This window comes from Salmo salar, chromosome 02 (genome assembly GCF_965601325.2).
Source record: "Salmo salar chromosome 02, fSalSal1, whole genome shotgun sequence".
Taxonomy (NCBI): Eukaryota; Metazoa; Chordata; class Actinopteri; order Salmoniformes; family Salmonidae; genus Salmo; species Salmo salar.
In genome coordinates this window covers 17644359-17670290 of record NC_138292.1, presented here as the reverse complement: position 1 = coordinate 17670290, position 25932 = coordinate 17644359, and the positions used below count along the sequence as shown (strand labels likewise).

The 25932-nt window shown below is 46.5% G+C and overlaps 2 protein-coding genes across 2 annotated transcripts in view; one reads left to right on the top strand and one right to left on the bottom strand.

Annotated features, from left to right (window-relative positions):
- Positions 1 to 6277: 6277 nt before the first annotated feature.
- LOC106575525 (protein S100-A1) lies at positions 6278 to 10438 on the top strand. The gene is made up of 3 exons (XM_045713590.2): positions 6278 to 6335; positions 9558 to 9723; positions 9800 to 10438. Exons 2-3 carry the CDS (start codon positions 9559 to 9561, stop codon positions 9959 to 9961), a joined length of 327 nt encoding a protein of 108 aa, XP_045569546.1. The 5' UTR covers positions 6278 to 6335; position 9558; the 3' UTR covers positions 9962 to 10438.
- Positions 10439 to 15502: 5064 nt separating this feature from the next.
- chrnb2 (cholinergic receptor, nicotinic, beta 2) overlaps positions 15503 to 25932 on the bottom strand; it is a 40340-nt gene continuing 29910 nt past the window's right edge. The window contains exons 4-6 of the mRNA XM_045698751.2: positions 25504 to 25613; positions 21520 to 22636; positions 15503 to 18591 (exon numbers count right to left, since the gene is read on the bottom strand). Of these exons, the coding sequence (XP_045554707.2) occupies positions 18439 to 18591; positions 21520 to 22636; positions 25504 to 25613 (1380 nt within the window). The 3' untranslated portion in view covers positions 15503 to 18438. The remainder of the gene's footprint in view (positions 18592 to 21519; positions 22637 to 25503; positions 25614 to 25932) is intronic.

Genomic DNA, 25932 nt, shown 5'->3' with positions numbered 1-25932 from the left:
TGAGCACATCATAAACCTACTGCTGGGATATTCATAGTAGTGTTTTGTGTTGAGCACATCATAAACCTACTGCTGGGATATTCATAGTAGTGTTGGGAGCACATCATAAACCTACTGCTGGGATATTCATAGTAGTGTTGGGAGCACATCATAAACCTACTGCTGGGATATTCATAGTAGTGTTTTGTGTTGAGCACATCATAAACCTACTGCTGGGATATTCATAGTAGTGTTTTGTGTTGAGCACATCATAAACCTACTGCTGGGATATTCATAGTAGTGTTTTGTGTTGAGCACATCATAAACCTACTGCTGGGATATTCATGTAGTGTTTTGTGTTGAGCACATCATAAACCTACTGCTGGGATATTCATAGTAGTGTTTTGTGTTGAGCACATCATAAACCTACTGCTGGGATATTCATAGTAGTGTTGAGCACATCATAAACATTCTGCTGGGATATTCATAGTAGTGTTGAGCACATCATAAACCTACTGCTGGGATATTCATAGTAGTGTTGAGCACATCATACACCTACTGCTGGGATATTCATAGTAGTGTTTTGTGTTGAGCACATCATAAACCTACTGCTGGGATATTCATAGTAGTGTTTTGTGTTGAGCACGTCATAAACCTACTGCTGGGATATTCATAGTAGTGTTTTGTGTTGAGCACATCATAAACCTACTGCTGGGATATTCATAGTAGTGTTTTGTGTTGAGCAGATCATAAACCTACTGCTGGGATATTCATAGTAGTGTTTTGTGTTGAGCACATCATAAACGTACTGCTGGGATATTCATAGTAGTGCTTTGTGTTGAGCACATCATAAACCTACTGCTGGGATATTCATAGTAGTGTTTTGTGTTGAGCACATCATAAACCTACTGCTGGGATATTCATAGTAGTGTTGAGCACATCATAAACCTACTGCTGGGATATTCATAGTAGTGTTGAGCACATCATAAACCTACTGCTGGGATATTCATAGTAGTGTTGAGCACATCATACACCTACTGCTGGGATATTCATAGTAGTGTTTTGTGTTGAGCACATCATAAACCTACTGCAGGGATATTCATTGTAGTGTTTTGTGTTGAGCACATCATAAACCTACTGCTGGGATATTCATAGTAGTGTTTTGTGTTGAGCACATCATAAACCTACTGCTGGGATATTCATTGTAGTGTTTTGTGTTGAGCACATCATAAACCTACTGCTGGGATATTCATAGTAGTGTTTTGTGTTGAGCACATCATAAACCTACTGCTGGGATATTCATAGTAGTGTTTTGTGTTGAGCACATCATAAACCTACTGCTGGGATATTCATAGTAGTGTTTTGTGTTGAGCACATCATAAACCTACTGCTGGGATATTCATAGTAGTGTTTTGTGTTGAGCACATCATAAACCTACTGCTGGGATATTCATAGTAGTGTTTTGTGTTGAGCACATCATAAACCTACTGCTGGGATATTCATAGTAGTGTTTTGTGTTGAGCACATCATAAACCTACTGCTGGGATATTCATAGTAGTGTTGAGCACATCATAAACCTGCTGCTGGGATATTCATAGTAGTGTTGAGCACATCATAAACCTACTGCTGGGATATTCATAGTAGTGTTTTGTGTTGAGCACATCATAAACCTACTGCTGGGATATTCATAGTAGTGTTTTGTGTTGAGCACATCATAAACCTACTGCTGGGATATTCATTGTAGTGTTTTGTGTTGAGCACATCATAAACCTACTGCTGGGATATTCATTGTAGTGTTTTGTGTTGAGCACATCATAAACCTACTGCTGGGATATTCATAGTAGTGTTTTGTGTTGAGCACATCATAAACCTACTGCTGGGATATTCATAGTAGTGTTTTGTGTTGAGCACATCATAAACCTACAGCTGGGATATTCATAGTAGTGTTTTGTGTTGAGCACATCATAAACCTACTGCTGGGATATTCATAGTAGTGTTTTGTGTTGAGCACATCATAAACCTACTGCTGGGATATTCATAGTAGTGTTTTGTGTTGAGCACATCATAAACATACTGCTGGGATATTCATAGTAGTGTTTTGTGTTGAGCACATCATAAACCTACTGCTGGGATATTCATAGTAGTGTTGAGCACATCATAAACCTACTGCTGGGATATTCATAGTAGTGTTGAGCACATCATAAACCTACTGCTGGGATATTCATAGTAGTGTTTTGTGTTGAGCACATCATAAACCTACTGCTGGGATATTCATAGTAGTGTTTTGTGTTGAGCACATCATAAACCTACTGCTGGGATATTCATGTAGTGTTTTGTGTTGAGCACATCATAAACCTACTGCTGGGATATTCATAGTAGTGTTTTGTGTTGAGCACATCATAAACCTACTGCTGGGATATTCATAGTAGTGTTGAGCACATCATAAACATTCTGCTGGGATATTCATAGTAGTGTTGAGCACATCATAAACCTACTGCTGGGATATTCATAGTAGTGTTGAGCACATCATACACCTACTGCTGGGATATTCATAGTAGTGTTTTGTGTTGAGCACATCATAAACCTACTGCTGGGATATTCATAGTAGTGTTTTGTGTTGAGCACGTCATAAACCTACTGCTGGGATATTCATAGTAGTGTTTTGTGTTGAGCACATCATAAACCTACTGCTGGGATATTCATAGTAGTGTTTTGTGTTGAGCAGATCATAAACCTACTGCTGGGATATTCATAGTAGTGTTTTGTGTTGAGCACATCATAAACGTACTGCTGGGATATTCATAGTAGTGCTTTGTGTTGAGCACATCATAAACCTACTGCTGGGATATTCATAGTAGTGTTTTGTGTTGAGCACATCATAAACCTACTGCTGGGATATTCATAGTAGTGTTGAGCACATCATAAACCTACTGCTGGGATATTCATAGTAGTGTTGAGCACATCATAAACCTGCTGCTGGGATATTCATAGTAGTGTTGAGCACATCATAAACCTACTGCTGGGATATTCATAGTAGTGTTTTGTGTTGAGCACATCATAAACCTACTGCTGGGATATTCATAGTAGTGTTTTGTGTTGAGCACATCATAAACCTACTGCTGGGATATTCATTGTAGTGTTTTGTGTTGAGCACATCATAAACCTACTGCTGGGATATTCATTGTAGTGTTTTGTGTTGAGCACATCATAAACCTACTGCTGGGATATTCATAGTAGTGTTTTGTGTTGAGCACATCATAAACCTACTGCTGGGATATTCATTGTAGTGTTTTGTGTTGAGCACATCATAAACCTACTGCTGGGATATTCATAGTAGTGTTTTGTGTTGAGCACATCATAAACCTACTGCTGGGATATTCATAGTAGTGTTTTGTGTTGAGCACATCATAAACCTACTGCTGGGATATTCATAGTAGTGTTTTGTGTTGAGCACATCATAAACCTACTGCTGGGATATTCATAGTAGTGTTTTGTGTTGAGCACATCATAAACCTACTGCTGGGATATTCATAGTAGTGTTTTGTGTTGAGCACATCATAAACCTACTGCTGGGATATTCATAGTAGTGTTTTGTGTTGAGCACATCATAAACCTACTGCTGGGATATTCATAGTAGTGTTGAGCACATCATAAACCTGCTGCTGGGATATTCATAGTAGTGTTGAGCACATCATAAACCTACTGCTGGGATATTCATAGTAGTGTTTTGTGTTGAGCACATCATAAACCTACTGCTGGGATATTCATAGTAGTGTTTTGTGTTGAGCACATCATAAACCTACTGCTGGGATATTCATTGTAGTGTTTTGTGTTGAGCACATCATAAACCTTCTCCTGGGATATTCATTGTAGTGTTTTGTGTTGAGCACATCATAAACCTACTGCTGGGATATTCATAGTAGTGTTTTGTGTTGAGCACATCATAAACCTACTGCTGGGATATTCATAGTAGTGTTTTGTGTTGAGCACATCATAAACCTACTGCTGGGATATTCATAGTAGTGTTTTGTGTTGAGCACATCATAAACCTACTGCTCGGATATTCATAGTAGTGTTTTGTGTTGAGCACATCATAAACCTACTGCTGTGATATTCATAGTAGTGTTTTGTGTTGAGCACATCATAAACATACTGCTGGGATATTCATAGTAGTGTTTTGTGTTGAGCACATCATAAACCTACTGCTGGGATATTCATAGTAGTGTTGAGCACATCATAAACCTACTGCTGGGATATTCATAGTAGTGTTGAGCACATCATAAACCTACTGCTGGGATATTCATAGTAGTGTTGAGCACATCATAAACCTACTGCTGGGATATTCATAGTAGTGTTGAGCACATCATAAACCTACTGCTGGGATATTCATAGTAGTGTTTTGTGTTGAGCACATCATAAACCTACTGCTGGGATATTCATAGTAGTGTTTTGTGTTGAGCACATCATAAACCTACTGCTGGGATATTCATAGTAGTGTTTTGTGTTGAGCACATCATAAACCTACTGCTGGGATATTCATAGTAGTGTTTTGTGTTGAGCACATCATAAACCTACTGCTGGGATATTCATAGTAGTGTTTTGTGTTGAGCACATCATAAACCTACTGCTGGGATATTCATAGTAGTGTTTTGTGTTGAGCACATCAGTGTGTTGTTGGTTGGTAGAGAGATCTATTCATATGACGTGTGTGTCATTTTGATGCAAAAAAATACATTATGGAAAGCGATAAAACAGTTTTGAATGCAGGGTTTGCTTTTGCTAGAGATTTGTAGAGTTTTGTGTTTAGAGTTTCGTGAAAATGGGCCAAAGATTCGGCAAACGTGTGTAAACAATTGTGGAAAACTGTAAATGAAATATTTTCCATTTCAGAGTATAAGTATTGAGATGGTCTGTATTTTTATCTTGTGGATGGCATGCATCTTTGAAAGAATATTGCCGGCGCCATAGCAGGGCCTCTCACCTTCCTCCAGTGTTTCTCCTGTTGTTGTGGTGTTTATCTAAACATGCTTTCACTGCTTCCCCTGGCCTGTGTTTTGACACGCAGTACAATATGGTTACAGGCCCGGGCCATGTTAATCCACTGCTACAATAGCACACTGACTGAGACAGTAAGTGATACCCCATTGTGGCTCTCTCTTTACCTTGGCTCCATTGTGGCTCTCTCTGCACCTTGGCTCCATTGTGGCTCTCTCTGCACCTTGGCTCCATTGTGGCTCTCTCTGCATCTTGGCTCCATTGTGGCTCTCTCTGCACCTTGTCTCTGTGGCCAAAGTGGATAAATAGGCTACACCACATCGCTCCCCTTTCCTCCTCTTTTCCTCTTCTGCTTTCCCACTCCTCTCCTCTTCTGCTTTCCCTCTCCTCATCTCCCTGGCTTTCTCAAAAACTTCTTGAAGGATAATTCATGATTCCATTATGATTTAATTCACATCTCTCACAGGTGAAACTGCTAGAGTGTTCTCCAGTATTCTCGACACTAGGTCAAGCACTGTACCATACTCTACAGTAATGAGTATGTTACACCTGTGGGGGTAATATTTCATACTAATAATGTAAATGTGATCATCCTGAGGTAGTGATGTGGTGTCATGTCTGACAGCTTTTATGATGGATGGATCTTATCTGTCCATCACAGGAGGGCAGATGTCCGTCGTGTAAACAGAGAAGGAGGAGAGGAGACGGGGGGATGGGACAGAGAAGAGGAGCAACAGGTGGAAGAAGAGAGGGATGGAGGAGGGGGGAGAGAGGAGAGGGGGGAGAGAGGCGGAGTGGGAGGAGGGGGGAGAGAGGCGGAGTGGGAGGAGGGAGAGAGGCGGAGTGGGAGGAGGGAAAGAGGTGGAGTGGGAGGAGGGAGAGAGGCGGAGTGGGAGGAGGGAGAGAGGCGGAGTGGGAGGAGGGAGAGAGGCGGAGTGGGAGGAGGGAGAGAGAGGTGAAGTGGGAGGAGGGAGAGAGAGGTGAAGTGGGAGGAGGGAGAGAGGTGGAGTGGGAGGAGGGAGAGAGAGGTGAAGTGGGAGGAGGGAGAGAGGCGGAGTGGGAGGAGGGAGAGAGAGGTGAAGTGGGAGGAGGGAGAGAGGCGGAGTGGGAGGAGGGAGAGAGAGGTGAAGTGGGAGGAGGGAGAGAGGTGGAGTGGGAGGAGGGAGAGAGAGGTGAAGTGGGAGGAGGGAGAGAGGCGGAGTGGGAGGAGGGAGAGAGAGGTGAAGTGGGAGGAGGGAGAGAGGCAGAGTGGGAGGAGGGAGAGAAGTATTTAAGAGGCTGTCCATCTCCCCCTCCTCACCGTTCTTCGTTACTCTCCCTCTACGTGTCCAACAGCAGGCCAGCACTCCTCCTTTGCTCAGGTAAGGAAGAAAGGTTGACTCAGGAATTAATGCAGTTTTTCAGCAACGGGCAAAACAATTCAGCCCTTTTATTCTTCAAGAGGTAGTTCTGTCTAGCACGGTAAAATGTGTGTCAGATGAAATACATTTCAGCTGTTTGTGATCTAGAGACAATGATACAAAGTTTGCATTGCTGTAACCCTAAACAACGTCAATATAACTCTTACAGAAAGGGGAAAGCACACAGCCTGTACTGTAGACTTCACTACTCTGTGTTTGGTGATTTCATGTCTATTCCCTGGTCAATATCGGTGTGATGTTAGCCTCTATAGAGTTTCTGACCTGTTGTGTTTCCTCTGTCCTGACTGACCTCTCTCTTCTTTTTCATCTTTATTTTCTGTTTATGTAAATATCTTGCTCAAAGGTGGCAAATCTATATTTTTCCTCAACAGGAATGACCTCAGATTTCTGTTGGGATTAAGTGAATTTGATACAGTGTAAATGTAATTGTAGGGAAAGAAGTAGAGTGGTCAGGGAAGAGGGGTGGGAGAGGTGGAGGGGTGGTGGAGGTAAGATGGGGAGGGAAGGTGAAGGGGTGGGATGGGATGGGATCGACAGATAGATGGTGGGGAAGGGAAGGTGGAGGGGTGGGATGGAGAGGTAGAGGGGTGGGATAAAGAGATGGAGGGGTGGGATAGAGATGTGGGATAAAGAGATGGATGGGTGGGATGGAGAGATGAGGGGTGGGATAAAGAGATGGATAGGTGGGATGGAGAGATGGATGGGTGGGATGGAGAGATGAGGGGTGGGATAAAGAGATAGATAGGTGGGATGGAGTGATGGATGGGTGGGATAGAGAGATGAGGGGTGGGATAAAGAGATGGTGGGGTGGAAAGATTGAGGGGTGGGATAAAGAGATGGAAGGATGGGATGGAGAGATGAGGGGTGGGATAAAGAGATGGTGGGGTGGAAAGATTGAGGGGTGGGATAGGAGATGGAAGGATGGGATGGAGAGATGGATGGGTGGGATGGAGAGATGAGGGGTGGGATAAAGAGATGGTGGGGTGGAAAGATTGAGGGGTGGGATAAAGAGATGGAAGGATGGGATGGAGAGATGGATGGGTGGGATGGAGAGATGAGGGGTGGGATAAAGAGATGGAAGGATGGGATGGAGAGATGGATGGGTGGGATGGAGAGATGAGGGGTGGGGTAAAGAGATGGTGGGGTGGAAAGATTGAGGGGTGGGATAAAGAGATGGAAGGATGGGATGGAGAGATGGATGGGTGGGATGGAGAGATGGATGGGTGGGATAGAGAGATGAGGGGTGGGATAAAGAGATGGTGGGGTGGAAAGATTGAGGGGTGGGATAAAGAGATGGAAGGATGGGATGGAGAGATGGATGGGTGGGATGGAGAGATGAGGGGTGGGGTAAAGAGATGGTGGGGTGGAAAGATTGAGGGGTGGGATAAAGAGATGGAAGGATGGGATGGAGAGATGGATGGGTGGGATGGAGAGATGAGGGGTGGGGTAAAGAGATGGAAGGATGGGATGGAGAGATGGATGGGTGGGATGGAGAGATGAGGGGTGGGGTAAAGAGATGGTGGGGTGGAAAGATTGAGGGGTGGGATAAAGAGATGGAAGGATGGGATGGAGAGATGGATGGGTGGGATGGAGAGATGAGGGGTGGGGTAAAGAGATGGTGGGGTGGAAAGATTGAGGGGTGGGATAAAGAGATGGAAGGATGGGATGGAGAGATGGATGGGTGGGATGGAGAGATGAGGGGTGGGGTAAAGAGATGGAAGGATGGGATGGAGAGATGGATGGGTGGGATGGAGAGATGAGGGGTGGGGTAAAGAGATGGTGGGGTGGGATGGAGAGACGCGGGGTGTGATAAAGAGATGGATGGGTGGGATAGAGAGAGATGAGGGGTGGGATAAAGAGATGGTGGGGTGGGATGGAGAGATGAGGGGTGGGATAAAGAGATGGATGGGTGGGATGGAGAGATGAGGGGTGGGGTAAAGAGATGGATGGGTGGGATAGAGAGAGATGAGGGGTGGGATAAAGAGATGGTGGGGTGGGATGGAGAGATGAGGGGTGGGATAAAGAGATGGATGGGTGGGATGGAGAGATGAGGGGTGGGGTAAAGAGATGGTGGGGTGGAGGCAGGGTGGTGGGATACATACTGTTACCAACCATCCAGTCCAGCTCAGGTAGAGAGCAGCTCAGGTTCCTATGGTCCCAGTTCCTCCTGTCCTGGTTTGGACAGGACAGGACTATAGGGTTAGAGACATGGTTAGAGTTAGAGCTGGGTGTGTTTCTACCTGGTGTGAGTTTCACTCTTATCAGAAGGCTGGGGTTCACATATCCTGCTCACTATTACCCATCTCCTTTCCATCACAGTGTCTCACTGTGGCTCCCCACAGATCCAGGATCAACTTATCCTTAAGTGGTGAAACTAATCATCAATCATCATCATACTCCATGGCTAACTGTCTGGGGCTTTAGTAATGTAGTAGGGCTCTTGGGGTTTGTAGTTCTTCAGATGTTGGGTAGGATGACTTTATACTTGTGACTAATTCAGGAACTAGACAGGGTTGAGGAACAAGCAGCTCTCTCTCTCTGTCTATTCATCCATCCCTCTCTCTCTCTCTCTCTCTGTCTATTCATCCATCCCTCTCTCTCTCGTCCTATCTGTCCTGCCGTGCTCAGCAGACATGGTTATTGCTAACTCAGTTGATACTGTGTCTGTACCAGTGGAGGCTGCTGAGGGGAGGATGGATCATAATAATGTCTGGAATGGAAGGATATCAAACACGTTTTCTGGGGGGTGTTTCATGTGTTTGATAACACTCCATTCCAGCCATTATTATGAGATGTCCTCCTCTCACCAGCCTCCACTGCTCTCTACAGTGTGTTTGACTGATCCATCTGATCCTGGCTCAGCTTCCACGAGAAAATACAAACACTCTGCACAGGCTACATCACTTGATGTCCTACTACAATGTGAAACACCTACTCATTATCCTAACCATGTCTGTTGTCTCTCTACCTCTGTAGTATGTCTAATAATGTTATTAATCATTATCCTAACCATGTCTGTTGTCTCTCTACCTCTGTAGTATGTCTAATAATGTTATTAATCATTATCCTAACCATGTCTGTTGTCTCTCTACCTCTGTAGTATGTCTAATAATGTTATTAATCATTATCCTAACCATGTCTGTTGTCTCTCTACCTCTGTAGTATGTCTAACCCTACCAACACAGAGAATGTGTCCACCTTGGAGACCGCCATGCAGCTGATGATCCAGACCTTCCATAAGTATTCTGGAGACGAGGGCGACAAATACACCCTGAGCAGAGCAGAGCTCAAAGTGATGCTCTCTGCAGAGCTGGGCAACTACCTGGGGGTAAGGAGATTCACACACACACAGACACATACGCACAGACACACAGCATAAAAGTCTTCCTCTCTCCCTCACCCAGAATGCCCAGGACAAGGAAGCAGTGGACAAGGTGATGGGGGACCTGGATGCCAACAATGATGGAGAGGTGGACTTCACTGAGTTTGTTATCCTGGTGGGGGCGCTCACCGTCGCCTGCAACGACTTCTTCCTGGAGTACAACGACAAGGGGGAGAAGAAGTGAACACAACACACACATGTACACTCACACACACACATATCTATGCTCTCTCTCTCACACACTCCCTCACTCACTCACTGAGGAAGAGGAGAGGAGGACAATCATTATGAGACATCTTCCCTCAAATCCTGGCTAGGCTTAATGTCTACTGTTTAATAACAGAGACCTACACACACCATACATACCACACACATGCACACACACACACACTCCGAGATGTTCATAGATGCATCGTGGCACACTGGGCAGTGTGTTTTTGTGTTTAGTGTGTGTGCCGTCTCGATCCAAACCAAACCCAACACACAGAAGTTTTATTCCAGAGTGAAAATGTGGAGAGTTTAAGTCATCATTAATAACGGTCATTGTTGAATATGTGAATATAATTTCTGTCTTTTCATTCGTTTTGTAAACCCCCTGTTCATTTTTCGTTCTTTGTTAAACTGTTCTTCCTCGATAGAATAAACATGACATTTAACCAAAGCTTGTCGTGGAGTATTGTTGTGGTTTCTGGATACTTTGTGTGTATGTTTGGGATATTCCTCATGTTACCCAGTCTCTGTGATGGATGAGAGGAGTAGTAACACAGTCTGGCCACCAGATGGGAGAAGAGTGAGAGACACTCCAGGGATGGACTTTTGTGTCTGTGCTGCACTTCCATTAACTTAATCAAATCAAATTTTATTGGTCACATACACGTGTTTAGCAGATGTTATTGCGGGTTTAGCGAAATGCTTGTGTTTGTAGCTCCAACAGTTCAGTAATATCTAACAAGTATTTCACAACATATACACACACATCTAAGGAATGGAATTAAGAATATATAAATATATGGACGAGCAATGTCAGAGCGGCATAGACTAAGATACAGTAGAATAGAATACAGTATATACATATGAGACGAGTAAAGCAAAATATGTCAACATTATTAAAGTGACTAGTGTTCCATTCCCTAAAGTGGCCAGTGATTTCTAGTCTATGTCTATAGGCAGCAGCCTCTAATGTGCTAGTGATGGCTATTTAACAGTCTGATGGCCTTGAGATAGAAGCTGTTTTTCAGTGTCTCGGTCGCAGCCTTGATGACCTTCTTGGCCTTCCTGTGACATCGGGTGCTCTAGGTGTCTTGGAGGGCAGATAGTTTGCCCCCGGTAATACTTCGGACAGACCGCACCAACCTCTGGAGAGCGCTGCGGTCACGGGCGGTGCAGTTGCCATACCAGGCGGTGATACAGCCCGACAGGATGCTCTCAATGGTGCATCTGTAAAAGTTTGAGGGTTTTCGGTGCCAAGCCAAATTTCTTCAGCCTCCTGAGGTCGAAGAGGCGCTGTTGCGCCTTCTTCACACCACTGTCTGTGTGGGTGGACCATTTCAGTTTGTCAGTGATGTGTACGCCGAAAAACTTGAAGCTTTCCACCTTCTCCACTGCGGTCCCGTCGAGGTCATTCTGAAGGATATTACCTGAATAGCCTGATATTTTACATTACCACTGATACCAACAGTACCTGGATGGCCTGACAGTGACAGATCAGTTTCATCCATACCTTATGAAGATCTGTGAAGCTTCACAATGAGCTCTATAATCTGTCCAACAACAGATCTCAGAACTGTGTTACACGCTGACCCATCTTAGACTGTCCTCTCATTTTTAAGATGTTCTTCCTAAAGTTTAATCCAAAGCCAACATTACCTAATATTAAACCTTTAGAATTAGCAGAACAGACAAAATCCCTCAGGAAACAGATATCCGGGATGCTGGTAGTCTATACCAACTATGGAATATTTCCATTGTCGATGAACACTGATGTGGTACAGAATTGTAATGTGATAGGAATGCATGAATCAAACATTCCAAATGGTGCTATTACACATAGACAACAACATAATCCTGTAAATGTGCACATACAACAGTTGGTTGGCAGTAGGAAGAACTTAAAATGACCTTGAAACAGGCCTGTTAGTACAGTAATAGTTTATTTTACTGTAACGCTACAGCTCTTTGAATCAGGTTACTGGCCATAATGTTTGTTTTACTGTAAAGCTACGGCTCTTTGAATCAGGTTACTGCCATAATGTTTGTTTTACTATAAAGCTACGGCTCTTTGAATCTGCTTACTGGCCACAGAGTTTGTTTTACTATAAAGCTACGGCTCTTTGAATCAGGTTACTGGCCACAGTGTTTGATTTACTATAAAGCTATGGCTCTTTGAATCAGGTTACTGGCCACAGTGTTTGATTTACTATAAAGCTACAGCTCTTTGAATCAGGTTACTGGCCATAATGTTTGTTTTACTGTAAAGCTACGGCTCTTTGAATCAGGTTACTGCCATAATGTTTGTTTTACTATAAAGCTACGGCTCTTTGAATCTGCTTACTGGCCACAGAGTTTGTTTTACTATAAAGCTACGGCTCTTTGAATCAGGTTACTGGCCACAGTGTTTGATTTACTATAAAGCTATGGCTCTTTGAATCAGGTTACTGGCCACAGTGTTTGATTTACTATAAAGCTACAGCTCTTTGAATCAGGTTACTGGCCACAGTGTTTGATTTACTATAAAGCTATGGCTCTTTGAATCAGGTTACTGGCCACAGTGTTTGATTTACTATAAAGCTATGGCTCTTTGAATCAGGTTACTGGCCACAGTGTTTGTTTTATTTTAAAGCTATGGCTCTTTGAATCAGGTTACTGGCCACAGAGTTTGTTTTACTATAAAGCTACGGCTCTTTGAATCAGGTTACTGGCCACAGTGTTTGATTTACTATAAAGCTACAGCTCTTTGTATCAGGTTACTGGCCACAGAGTTTGTTTTACTATAAAGCTACGGCTCTTTGAATCAGGTTACTGGCCACAGTGTTTGATTTACTATAAAGCTATGGCTCTTTGAATCAGGTTACTGGCCACAGTGTTTGATTTACTATAAAGCTATGGCTCTTTGAATCAGGTTACTGGCCACAGTGTTTTATTTTAAAGCTACGGCTCTTTGAATCAGGTTACTGGCCACAGTGTTTGATTTACTATAAAGCTACAGCTCTTTGAATCAGGTTACTGGCCACAGTGTTTGATTTACTATAAAGCTACGGCTCTTTGAATCAGGTTACTGGCCACAGTGTTTGATTTACTATAAAGCTATGGCTCTTTGAATCAGGTTACTGGCCACAGTGTTTGATTTACTATAAAGCTATGGCTCTTTGAATCAGGTTACTGGCCACAGTGTTTTATTTTAAAGCTACGGCTCTTTGAATCAGGTTACTGGCCACAGTGTTTGATTTACTATAAAGCTACGGCTCTTTGAATCAGGTTACTGGCCACAGTGTTTGATTTACTATAAAGCTATGGCTCTTTGAATCAGGTTACTGGCCACAGTGTTTTATTTTAAAGCTACGGCTCTTTGAATCAGGTTACTGGCCACAGTGTTTGATTTACTATAAAACTACGGCTCTTTGAATCGGGGGGTTCAGCAGCATTAATATTAGAAAGACAGGAAATGTTGTTTTCTTTTGTGTGTTTTATGTGAACTCAGGGTAATTCCAGTACCATTCCAAATGTGTGTGTGTGTGTGTGTGTGTGTGTGTGTGTGTGTGTGTGTGTGTGTGTGTGTGTGTGTGTGTCAGAAGAACATACAATAGAAACAGAATGTTGAACTGAACCTACAACCTTTATTGGACTGTTTAAGGTGTGCACAGGAACAAAGCTGTGAGCGGTTATGGGAGGACAACGCTCTCCTCTGAGTGGGGAATGGAGAAACAGACAGCGACAAAGAGAGGGACAGAGGAGAGAGAGACAAGAAGAAAGTAGAGAGAGAGAACAAGGGAATGATGGGGGGAGAAGGAAGAAAAGAGAGGGGTGGGGAAATGGGGAGGAGGGAGGGGATGGACAGCCCTCTGTTTGCGTCACACCTCTACAGCCAGGTTCTGAAGGGAGAGAGGACTCCACTCTACTCCACAGGATTTCACAGCTCTCTGATATGCTTTTCACACTCCTGGGCCTCTCCTGGGGATGTCCTGGGGTTCTTCTGGGGATGTATTGGGGTTCTCCTGGGCCTCTGCTGGGGATGTCCTGGGGTTCTCCTGGGGATGTCCTGGGGCTCTACTGGGGATGTCCTGGCCCTCTCCTGGGGGTGTCCTGGGCCTCTCCTGGGGATGTCCTGGGGTTCTCCTGAGGATGTCCTGGGGTTCTCCTGGGGATGTCCTGGGTTCTCCTGGGGATGTCCTGGGGTTCTCCTGGGGATGTCCTGGGGTTCTCCTGAGGATGTCCTGGGGTTCTCCTGGGGATGTCCTAGGGTTCTCCTGGGGATGTCCTAGGGTTCTCCTGGGGATGTCCTGGGGTTCTTCTGGGGATGTCCTAGGGTTCTCCTGGGGATGTCCTAGGGTTCTCCTGGGGATGTCCTGGGGTTCTTCTGGGGATGTCCTAGGGTTCTCCTGAGGATGTCCTGGGGTTCTCCTGGGGATGTCCTAGGGTTCTCCTGGGGATGTCCTGGGGTTCTTCTGGGGATGTCCTAGGGTTCTCCTGAGGATGTCCTGGGGTTCTCCTGGGGATGTCCTAGGGTTCTCCTGGGGATGTCCTGGGGTTCTTCTGGGGATGTCCTGGGGTTCTCCTGGGGATGTCCTGGGGCTCTCCTGGGGATGTCCTGGCCCTCTCCTGGGGATGTCCTGGGCCTCTCCTGGGGATGTCCTAGGGTTCTCCTGGGGATGTCCTGGGGTTCTCCTGAGGATGTCCTGGGGTTCTCCTGGGGATGTCCTAGGGTTCTCCTGGGGATGTCCTGGGGTTCTCCTGAGGATGTTCTGGGGTTCTCCTGGGGATGTCCTGGGGTTCTCCTGGGGATGTCCTGGGGTTCTCCTGGGCCTCTGCTGGGGATGTCCTGGGCCTCTCCTGGAGATGTCCTGGTGTTCTCCTGGGCCTCTCCTGGAGATGTCCTGGGGTTCTCCTGGGGATGTCCTGGGCCTCTCCTGGAGATGTCCTGGGGTTCTCCTGGGGATGTCCTGGGGTTCTCCTGGAGATGTCCTGGGGTTCTCCTGGGGATGTCCTGGGCCTCTCCTGGAGATGTCCTGGGGTTCTCCTGGGGATGTCCTGGGCCTCTCCTGGAGATGTCCTGGGGTTCTCCTGGGGATGTCCTGGGGTTCTCCTGGAGATGTCCTGGGGTTCTCCTGGGGATGTCCTGGGGTTCTCCTGGGGATGTCCTAGGGTTCTCCTGGGGATGTCCTGGGGTTCTCCTGGGGATGTCCTGGGGTTCTCCTGAGGATGTCCTGGGGTTCTCCTGGGGATGTCCTAGGGTTCTCCTGGGGATGTCCTGGGGTTCTCCTGGGGATGTCCTGGGGTTCTTCTGGGGATGTCCTGGGGTTCTCCTGGGGATGTCCTGGGGCTCTCCTGGGGATGTCCTAGGGTTCTCCTGAGGATGTCCTGGGGTTCTCCTGGGGATGTCCTGGGGTTCTCCTGGGGATGTCCTGGGGTTCTTCTGGGGATGTCCTGGGGTTCTCCTGGGGATGTCCTGGGGCTCTCCTGGGGATGTCCTGGCCCTCTCCTGGGGATGTCCTGGGCCTCTCCTGGGGATGTCCTAGGGTTCTCCTGGGGATGTCCTGGGGTTCTCCTGAGGATGTCCTGGGGTTCTCCTGGGGATGTCCTAGGGTTCTCCTGGGGATGTCCTGGGGTTCTCCTGAGGATGTTCTGGGGTTCTCCTGGGGATGTCCTAGGGTTCTCCTGGGGATGTCCTGGGGTTCTCCTGGGGATGTCCTGGGGTTCTCCTGGGCCTCTGCTGGGGATGTCCTGGGCCTCTCCTGGAGATGTCCTGGTGTTCTCCTGGGCTTCTCCTGGAGATGTCCTGGGGTTCTCCTGGGGATGTCCTGGGCCTCTCCTGGAGATGTCCTGGGGTTCTCCTGGGAATGTCCTGGGGTTCTCCTGGAGATGTCCTGGGGTTCTCCTGGGGATGTCCTGGGCCTCTCCTGGAGATGTCCTGGGGTTCTCCTGGGGATGTCCTGGGCCTCTCCTGGAGATGTCCTGGGGTTCTCCTGGGGATGTCCTGGGGTTCTCCTGGAGATGTCCTGGGGTTCTTCTGGGGATGTCCTGGGGTTCTCCTGGGGATGTCCTGGGAATATCCTGGACTACCCCACTGTGAAAAGCCTTTGTCCCACAGAGTGACGCAAGGTCATGGAAGGGGATCACTCAGGGTGGCAGTTAACACTCAGCTGGAGATATATTGTGCTGGCTGGCTGGCTGGCTGGCTGGCTGGCTGGGTGTGTGTGTGTGTGTGTGTGTGTGTGTGTGTGTGTGTGTGTGTGTGTGTGTGTGTGTGTGTGTGTGTGTGTGTGTGTGTGTGTGTGTGTGTGTGTGTGTGCTCCGTGTGTGTGTGTGTGTGTGTGTGTGTGTGTGTGCGCGCGTGTGTCCAAATCCCACCTCACCAGGACCTGTTATAGCCAGATTCAGAGGGAGGAGGGACAGAGGGATGGAGAGATTGACAGAGGGAACATAACATGAGGAATCTGTCGTTCAGAGATGGACAGAGAAGAGGGGAGGAGATGGAAAAAGTGTAGAAAGGAAGGAGGCGGCTAAGAGAGCAGGAGGACACACACACACATTGGACATTAAGTAAATGAACCTGGCCCATTACTGTAATAACTATAGGTGGCGTGTGCTCTCACAATAATAATAATACAGCATTACACACCGTTACACACTGGGGAGAGTCAGCTACAGAGCACAACACAATCTGAGAGAGGGAGGACAGGAGGGGGAAGAGGGAGGACAGGTGGGGGAAGGAGGGGAGGACAGGAGGGGGAAGGAGGAGAGGAGAGAGGGAGAAGGAGGGGAGGGGAGGACAGGAGGGGGAAGGAGGGGAGGAGAGAGGGAGCAAAGGAAGAGAGGACAAAGAGTGAGACACTGTCGTACTCTGATAATGAGAATCACAGTGACAGAAATTAACATTTGTGCAAACATTCATAACACACAATAGCTTATGTTTCATGAGAAAACATCCTTATTCCAACAATACATATCATCTGTCAGTTCTATATTCGACCACCCAATTTTGTGCAATCATGGCTCAACTGTAAAAGGAGGGAATTTACTCCATCTTGGCTCAACCCAATCTCAGTTTCCCAGGAACTTACTGAATCTAGACTCCTCCCCTTGCAACTGTACCCGATGGCACAAGCTGCTATTATCCCAATAGAGCTGTATACGCAGACATCATACACCTTCATCTTTCTCTAAGGCTGAATCCCAAATCACCCCCTTCGCCTGGCCCCTCGGCACTCCATTTGCGCGTTCACACGCGCCTCCGCCCTTTGCACAAGTGTACTAAAGCTGAGGGAGTGAAAATGATGGGGGTGTAGGGGCTAATTAGATCCTCCTATAGCCACTTGGACCTAGCCAGCACGGATGCAGGCTTCAGAGTGAAGTACTATCCCGACACTGTTTGAAGTTTGCACAATTGAATTGTAAAAAATGGAGAGGCGTGTCTAATTATAAACCAGGTGCATGTGTTTATGTCTGATTCAGAGACTGGTCCCGAAGTCGACCCCGTCGTCACTCTCTGGAAGTCACCCTGGGAGCTTCATCAGCAACATGTGACAACGGAGGGAGTTGGTAGTGACGAGGGGGCGGTCTGGGGATTCACCATAACTACTTCATCTCATTCCATCTAACTCTGTCAATATCCCTCTCTCTCTTTCATCTCTCTCCTTCACGATCTGTCTCTTCTACACATATAGTGTTAGCGTGCACGTCGCAGGCTGTGTAGTACAGCTAATATCACATTCTGGTTTAAAAGCGTAGAGAATCATACAACAAACCACTGCACCCTACCTTTCTATCAGGAACAGACACAGAGAAATCACAATAATATTATACTCAAAGCTATACTGTGGTACACTGCTATGCTATGGTCAAATATACTGTACTATCAGTTGGCTTAACAGAAGTGGCTTGGAAAAACTATTCTGAACCTTGACAACCCCACTTGCCTTTACATTTTTCTGATTGGTTGACACAGTTTCCAATCAAGATTCTGTTACTGAAGCATTAAGTTCTGTACCCGTTGAAGGTGTGACGATATACTCTCAGTAAGCTTGCACAGTCAGCTTGGAATGAAGAGCATTGATTGGCTGGCGTAGCGTTCTACAGGATGTCAAACAATTTAGAGATTGTCCTCTCTCCCTGATTGGCTTCTGCCGCTTATCACTCAGAGGGAGAGAGGAGAGGGATAACTCCACCTTCCTCTGGGAAAAAGGGAAGAGTTGTCCATCCATTTATCCCTCCTCTGGAAAAAGAACTATCTTTAATACGATGTTGGTGTTAAGTTTAGTTCTTCAGTTCAGAATAGTTCAGTAGAAAGGCTATAAAGGTTAACAGGTGTGGCTCTTGTCCAGTTTAGTTCCACAGACTTAATAAAACCCACTTCCCCTGCTGGGCAGGTCCCTCCCTCCTGCCCCTGTCCTGCTGTGCTGATTGGGTCGGGGCGGTGTCCATCGATGCTGCTGGGCACCTGGTTGGTCAGCCATTGGTGTTGGTGATGGTCTTGGCAGTGTAGTTCTGGAACAGTGGCTGGAGGAACATCCCGACCGTTCCGGACACACACACAATTATAAAGATCCACAGGAAGAGACGGTCGATCACCATGGCAACATACTTCCAGTCCTCGCTCACCTGAAGAGGGTGTAGGCAGAGGTTTACATAAGTACAGTGCTTACAGAAAGTATTCACACCCTTTGACTTTTTCCACTTGTTGTTGTGTTACAAGATAGGATTAAAACTGATTTAATTGTCATTTTTTGTGAACGATCTACACAAAATACTCTAATGTCAAAGTAGAAGAACAATTCTAACATTTGTAAAAAATCTATGAAAAATAAAATACTAATATACCGTATCTTGTTTACATAAGTAGTGTAACGACCCTGGGTTTATGAGCGCGGATATCGACTCTGCCACTCGAGCATGCTTTTGGGACACAGCGCGCTGGACTTCAGGCTAGAAGGTCGAGGGTTCGAGGCCTGCCCCCTGCTGTTTCACTACAGTATTCCCCCCCCCCTGAGTCAATACAGTACATGTTAGAATCACCTTTGGCAGCGATTACAGCTGTGAGTCTTTCTGTGTAAGTCTCTAAGAGCTTTGCACACTTGGATTGTACAATATTTGCCCATTATTCTTTTAAAAATTCTTCAAGCTCTGCCAAGTTGGTATTTGGTCATTTTCAAGTCTTGCCTGTATCTTTGTAGTGACTGGGTGTATTGATACACCATCCAAAGTGTAATTAATAACTTCACCATGCTCAAAGGGATATTATTTTTACCCATCTACCCTTCTTTGTGAGGTATTTGGAAACCTCCCTGGTGTTTGTGGTTGAATCTGTTTTAAATTCACTGCTCGACTGAGGGACCTTACAGATAATTATATGTGTGGGGTACAGAGATGAGGCAGTCATTCAAAAATCATGTTAAACACCATTATTGTACATAGAGTTAGTCCATGCAACTTATTATGTGACTTGTTAAGCACATTTTTACTCCTGAACTTGTTTAGGCTTGCCATAACGAAGATGTCGAATACTTATTGACTCAACACATTTCAGCTTTTCATTTTTAATGAATTAGTAAAACATAATTCCACTTTGACATTATGGGGTATTGTGTGTAAGCCAGTGACAACACAACATCTCAATTCAATCCATTGTAAATTTAGGCTGCAACACAACAACATGTGGAAAAAGTCCAGAGGTGAATACTTTCTGAAGGCCCAGTAGATGAAGGATACACAGCTCTCTTTTCTCCTCTTTCTCTATCACTTGTCTCTCTCACTTTCTCGCTCCTTCCCTCCCCCTCACCTATTAAAGGGGGGTGTGAGGAGGGGTTGAAAGGTTAATGTGAGTAGAGACTGGATTCCACCACAGAGCTCTAATGAGGTCTGACACTGAAAGAGGGGGAGGAGGAGAAGAGGTGAGGGGAGAGAAAAAGAGAGACCGGGTGTAGGGGAATAAGGGATGGATGAGTACTGCAGGGAAGGAGAGGGAGGAGGAGAGAGGGGAGAGAGAAAGAGAACGGGTGTAGGGGAATAAGGGATGGATGAGTACTGCAGGGAAGGAGAGGAAGGAGGAGAGAGGGGAGGTGGAGAGAGAAAGAGACCGGGTGTAGGGGAATAAGGGATGGATGAGTACTGCAGGGAAGGAGAGGGAGGAGGAGGAGAGAGAGAAAGAGACCGGGTGTAGGGGAATAAGGGATGGATGAGTACTGCAGGGAAGCGGCGGGAGGAGGAGAGAGAGGGGAGGGGGTGATGATGACTTGAAGAGGACAGGAGGGAGGACCTGAAGTGAAAGAAGGATCAGGTGGGTCTTAAAAGTGGTCGGCATGGAGACGGACGGTAACCATGGAGATGATGATTGGCGCTGATGGACAGAATTACAAGGACTGTTAATTCACTATGTCAGGGTCTCTCATTCCAGGAGGATGTTCTTTCCTCTCTCTCCATGCCTTCAGGCATCCCTGCCCACTGAAGGAAAAATCCCCCCTCTGTCGTTCATCCTCCTCTCTTTCTACTCCTACGTAGGGAGAGCCCTCTTTTATTCACTCACAATGCTGATGTCATACAGTAGCTAAGATTAAAACTGTGTTGAATATTCAGAGCAGAACAAGTGTAGCCCATGAATTCATAACCATTCACCCATAGTTATTCTCCCTGGAATGTAGCAGTAGGTGGTAGCTATTCATAGGTTGCACCCCCGTCACTCAGTCGCGTCATGCCGTTGTTATGAACGTTCTCAAGCCGCCCTCCACCATAGTGGTGCCCAAAAGTCATGATAAGCCCAGTCATTCTGAACAGAGGCTATTGACTGTTTACTCTAAATTACACTGTAGTGGACTGGAAATATGATTATATTGCTAAAGTGGGCAAATATTTAGTAGGACTCAACTTTGACATCATTATCATGTCATCAAATGTACTTCAATCTAGAAGAAAAAGAAACGCACACCTATTAAGGCGAGGTGCTGGCTAGCGGAGCTGAGAATGTACTTCAAACAGACGGCAATGAAGTCATTAGCTAGCAAAGGCATTAGCTAGCAAAGGCATTAGCTAGCAACGTCATTGGCTAGCAACGTCATTGGCTAGCAACGTCATTGGCTAGCAACGTCATTGGCTAGCAATGCTAACGTTAGCTAGTTAAAATCCGGTGGCCTCCCCTCAATCTTAGCTAGCTAGCAAACGTTTTACTGCATCTAAAGTCAATCTGGCAACATCAAAATGATGACGAAAGGTTTTCCTAATAATGATTTGCCTCCTTTTGAATATCATTGTATTTCCAAGCCACTGTAATGCACTTTGAATGAAATCTTCATCAGCGCTTTTGGACAATGCATTGAGTGGAGTGCTAGGCATCAGTCCTAAAACAAATGTTCAAAACAATACCGTCTCGAAACAGGCCTATCTGCTGTGAATAAGTGTAGATATATGGCCTTCTAGACCAAGTGTAAGTAACATTCTATGATGTGTATGGCAGAACAGGGTCAAGACATCAGATATATAATGTGATATATAGTTGTAGTGAATGGTGAATAAATGGTGTATTTCTACGTTACTCACGCTCTGGTCGTCGTCTTCAGTCTTCATGTGGTTGGCGATGAAGCGGACCCCGTCGACAGCCTCCTCCAACCCAGGGCAGGCTTGTCCTAGCACGGCCTGGGTCAGGGCTGGGCCCCCTCCTACCTGTTTCCCCCTGGGCCGGTTCCCCTGCCCCCCCTCCCTGCCTTCCCTCAGCCCGTTCAGCCCCTCCATCGACCCCCCTCCCCCTCCTCCCCCTGCGCCCCCTCCCAGCTCCCCTACAAACTGTTTCACCGACGCCCGGTTCACGTAACACGTACAGGGTTCGTTGTTATCCGTGCCACCCCCTCCGCCCCCCAGCCCCAGGCCCACCATCAGCCCCCCGGCGGAGCCCCCATCCCTGCCCCCCTCCCTCTGCTCCTGGCCCCTCCGTCGCTGGCGCAGCTTCTGACGTTCGCAGCTGTTCCGGGGCTGGCGCATGAAGAGCAGCGCAGGCAATTTGTTGAGGAACACCAGCTTGACCCAGGGGGGCATGGTGTGTGTGGTGGGCGAGCGGTGGTGCACGTTGAGAACACACACACTGGTGACAATAGAGAAGGTCACCAGGACCATGGTGAACATCAAGTACTTCCCGACCAGAGGAACATCCAGGGAGGTGGGGGGGACGATCTTAGAGATCAGCAGGAGGAACACAGTGAGGGCCAGAAGGACAGAGATACACAGGGTCATCTTCTCTCCACAGTCAGAGGGCAGATAGAACACTAAGATGGCCAGAGAGGTGATGAGGACACAGGGGATGATGAGGTTGATGGTATAGAACAGAGGTTTCCTGCGGATGATGAAGTCATAGGTGATGTCTACGTAGGTGGGGTCGGCAGGGTTCTCGTTGCGGCGCCCCGGCAGGGCGATGATGTCCCACTCTCCGCTGGGTGTGAAGTCGTCCATGCTGGCCACGTCGGACCTCAGGATCAGGTCGATCTCTGTGCGGTCGTAGGTCCAGGAGCGGAACCTCATGGTGCAGTTCTGCTGGTCGAAGGGGAAGTGTTTGACCTCGATCTTACAGGCTGACTTGTAGATGGCTGGAGGCAGCCAGAAGATACTGCCGTCATGGGAGACCACCGCGTTGGAGTAGAAGGAGACCTCGTACATACCGTCAGCACTAAGGAAGGAGGGATGGAAAGAGAGAGAACGTTAGACCATTGGAAGGATTTTCGATATTAAAATACAGTATATAAAATGCATGCCCTTTTAAATCTATCACATCTTTGAAAACAAATTAGTAATACATACAGATTAAAATGAGCAGAATGAGCGAGACACAGTTTCTCCTATAAATGGGGGTAAATGTAACTTCAGCTGTCTGTGTGTCTCATTAGATTTCCTCCAGCTTCACTACAGATCCTTTATCACACAGCCTCAGCCACATCTCACACAGACAGGACTGGGTGACAGGGGCAGGACAGGTAAGATTCTACTGTTACAGACAGTCAGGTAAGATGAGCACAGAAGATATCTCACACACACACACACACACAGACAGATGAGGGTGTGATGCGTATCAGGACTGCAAAGTAACACACACACTCCTTATATAAACATGCTGGTCACTGCTCAGGTGAACATCATCCTTCCTTAACCTGGACACAGCTAGGACAACTCAAGAGAACTCAGGTAGAGAACAAGTGAAATGCCTCAGGTAGGGAACGGGTGAAATGCCTCAGGTAGGGAACGGGTCAAATGCCTCAGGTAGGGAAGGGGTCAAATGCCTCAGGTAGGGAAGGGGTCAAAGAACTCAGGTAGGGAAGGGGTCAAAGAACTCAGGTAGGGAAGGGGTCAAATACCTCAGGTAGGGAACGGGTCAAATGCCTCAGGTAGGGAACGGGTCAAATGCCTCAGGTAGGGAAGGGGTCAAATACCTCAGGTAGGGAAGGGGTCAAAGAACTCAGGTAGGGAACGGGTCAAATACCTCAGGTAGGGAACGGGTCAAATACCTCAAGTAGAGAAGGGGTCAAAGAACTCAGGTAGAGAACAGGTCAAATAACTCAAGTAGAGAACAGGTCAAAGAACTCAGGAAGAGAACAGGTCAAATACCTCAGGTAGAGAACAGGTCAAAGAACTCAGGTAGAGAACAGGTCAAAGAACTCAGGTAGAGAACAGGTCAAAGAACTCAGGTAGAGAACGGGTCAAATCCCTCGGGTAGAGAACGGGTCAAATCCCTCAGGTAGGGAACGGGTCAAATCCCTCAGGTAGGGAACGGGTCAAATACCTCAGGTAGGGAAAGGGTCAAATGCCTCAGGTAGGGAATGGGTCAAATACCTCAGGTAGGGAACGGGTCAAATGCCTCAGGTAGTGAACGGGTCAAATGCCTCAGGTAGGGAAGGGGTCAAAGAACTCAGGTAGGGAAGGGGTCAAAGAACTCAGGTAGAGAACAGGTCAAAGAACTCATGTAGAGAACAGGTCAAAGAACTCAGGTAGAGAACAGGTCAAAGAACTCAGGTAGAGAACAGGCCAAAGAACTCAGGTAGAGAACAGGTCAAAGAACTCAGGTAGAGAACAGGCCAAAGAACTCAGGTAGAGAACAGGTCAAAGAACTCAGGTAGAGAACAGGCCAAAGAACTCAGGTAGAGAACAGGCCAAAGAACTCAGGTAGAGAACAGGTCAAAGAACTCAGGTAGAGAACAGGCCAAAGAACTCAGGTAGAGAACAGGTCAAAGAACTCAGGTAGAGAACAGGCCAAAGAACTCAGGTAGAGAACAGGCCAAAGAACTCAGGTAGAGAACAGGTCAAAGAACTCAGGTAGAGAACAGGCCAAAGAACTCAGGTAGAGAACAGGTCAAAGAACTCAGGTAGAGAACAGGTCAAAGAACTCATGTAGAGAACAGGTCAAAGAACTCAGGTAGAGAACAGGTCAAAGAACTCAGGTAGAGAACAGGCCAAAGAACTCAGGTAGAGAACAGGTCAAAGAACTCAGGTAGAGAACAGGCCAAAGAACTCAGGTAGAGAACAGGTCAAAGAACTCAGGTAGAGAACAAAGAAAGAGAGCAATGGAGGAAGATCAAGATATTGATTACCCTTCGTAAGGAATTAAATCAATGGAACCCATTAGTTTGTGACTGACAGTGTTAATGTGTTGCGAGTGGTCATGGGGGTGGGGGCTGGGGAGGGGTAAGTAGATCCGTTTAGCCCCCCCCGGTTGGTTAATCAGTGTAAGACGGCATTAGAGAAAGAGGAGATCGAGGCCAGACAGTTCACTTTCACTGATAAGATAGCTTACACAGGGTTAAGAGACAACGATAAGATAGGGACTAGAAGACTGGAGTTGAGAAACAATGCTGTACTGTGTGTGTGTGTGTGTGTGTGTCTGTGTGGAAGTTGGTTGCTCTTTTGACTCCTACGTAGAGCAGACAGTTGCTGAAGCACTACATTTTACATTTTAGTCATTTAGCAGATGCTCTTATCCATAGCAACTTACAGTAGTGAATGCATACATTTCATACATTTCATTTCATACATTTGTTTTTCTATGCTGGCCCCCCTTGGGAATCAAACCCACAACCCTGGCGTTGCAAACACCATGCTCTACCAACTGAGCTACAGGGAAGGCCACTAGCCCATAGTGTCATGCCTCAACAGCCTTGGTTATCACTGCAAACTTGTGGCGCTGATATTTGGGAGTCTCGGCCATGTACTTCGGCTGACAGTATGTGGCCTTCAGATTACCGGCCTGCAGAGGACAAAGGCAAAGCTGCTACCAAGGTACTGCTCTGTGTCAGCGGTCATGGACAGCTTAGCTGTTTGGAGAAGAAGGTGCTTTCTGTATCTATAAGTGTCCAGATATCTGTATCTATAAAATGTTTGGATCATTCTCCACTGTAATGTGATTTGTGGATTCAAATAGTATGACATTGTGTGTGTGTAACTCACTTGTTATACAGCACAACGTCGAGCAGACAGATGTGTGTGTGTGTAACTCACTTGTTATACAGCACAACGTCGGGCAGACAGATGTGTGTGTGTGTAACTCACTTGTTATACAGCACAACGTCGGGCAGCCAGATGTGTTTGGAAGGCAGTCTGACCTTCTCCATGCCATCAAACTCCTCAGGGACCCACGTCAGACGGTAGTCCTGCCATTCCTGGACACCAATCACAGACCAGAGAACAGAGTTAATGACCAATCACTCAGCTGAGAAGATTGTTACTAACCAATCATACAGCAGAGAGGAGAGTTAGTGACCAATCACACATCTGAGAAGATTGTTAGTAACCAATCACAGAGCAGAGAACAGAGTTAGTGACCAATCACACAGCTGAGAAGATTGTTCGTAACCAATCCCAGAGCAGAGAGGAGAGTCAGTGATCAATCACACAGCTGAGAAGATTGTTAGTAACCAATCGCAGAGGAGAGTTAGTGACCAATCAAAAGTCATAGAAGATTGTGAGACCCACAAACAG

Bases quoted from the DNA above. Each gene is read 5' to 3' on its own strand.
- LOC106575525 (XM_045713590.2), top strand. From the start codon at position 9,559: ATGTCTAACCCTACCAACACAGAGAATGTGTCCACCTTGGAGACCGCC. The intron at 9,724-9,799 runs GTAAGGAGATTC...TCCCTCACCCAG, and splicing joins AGCTGGGCAACTACCTGGGG to AATGCCCAGGACAAGGAAGC.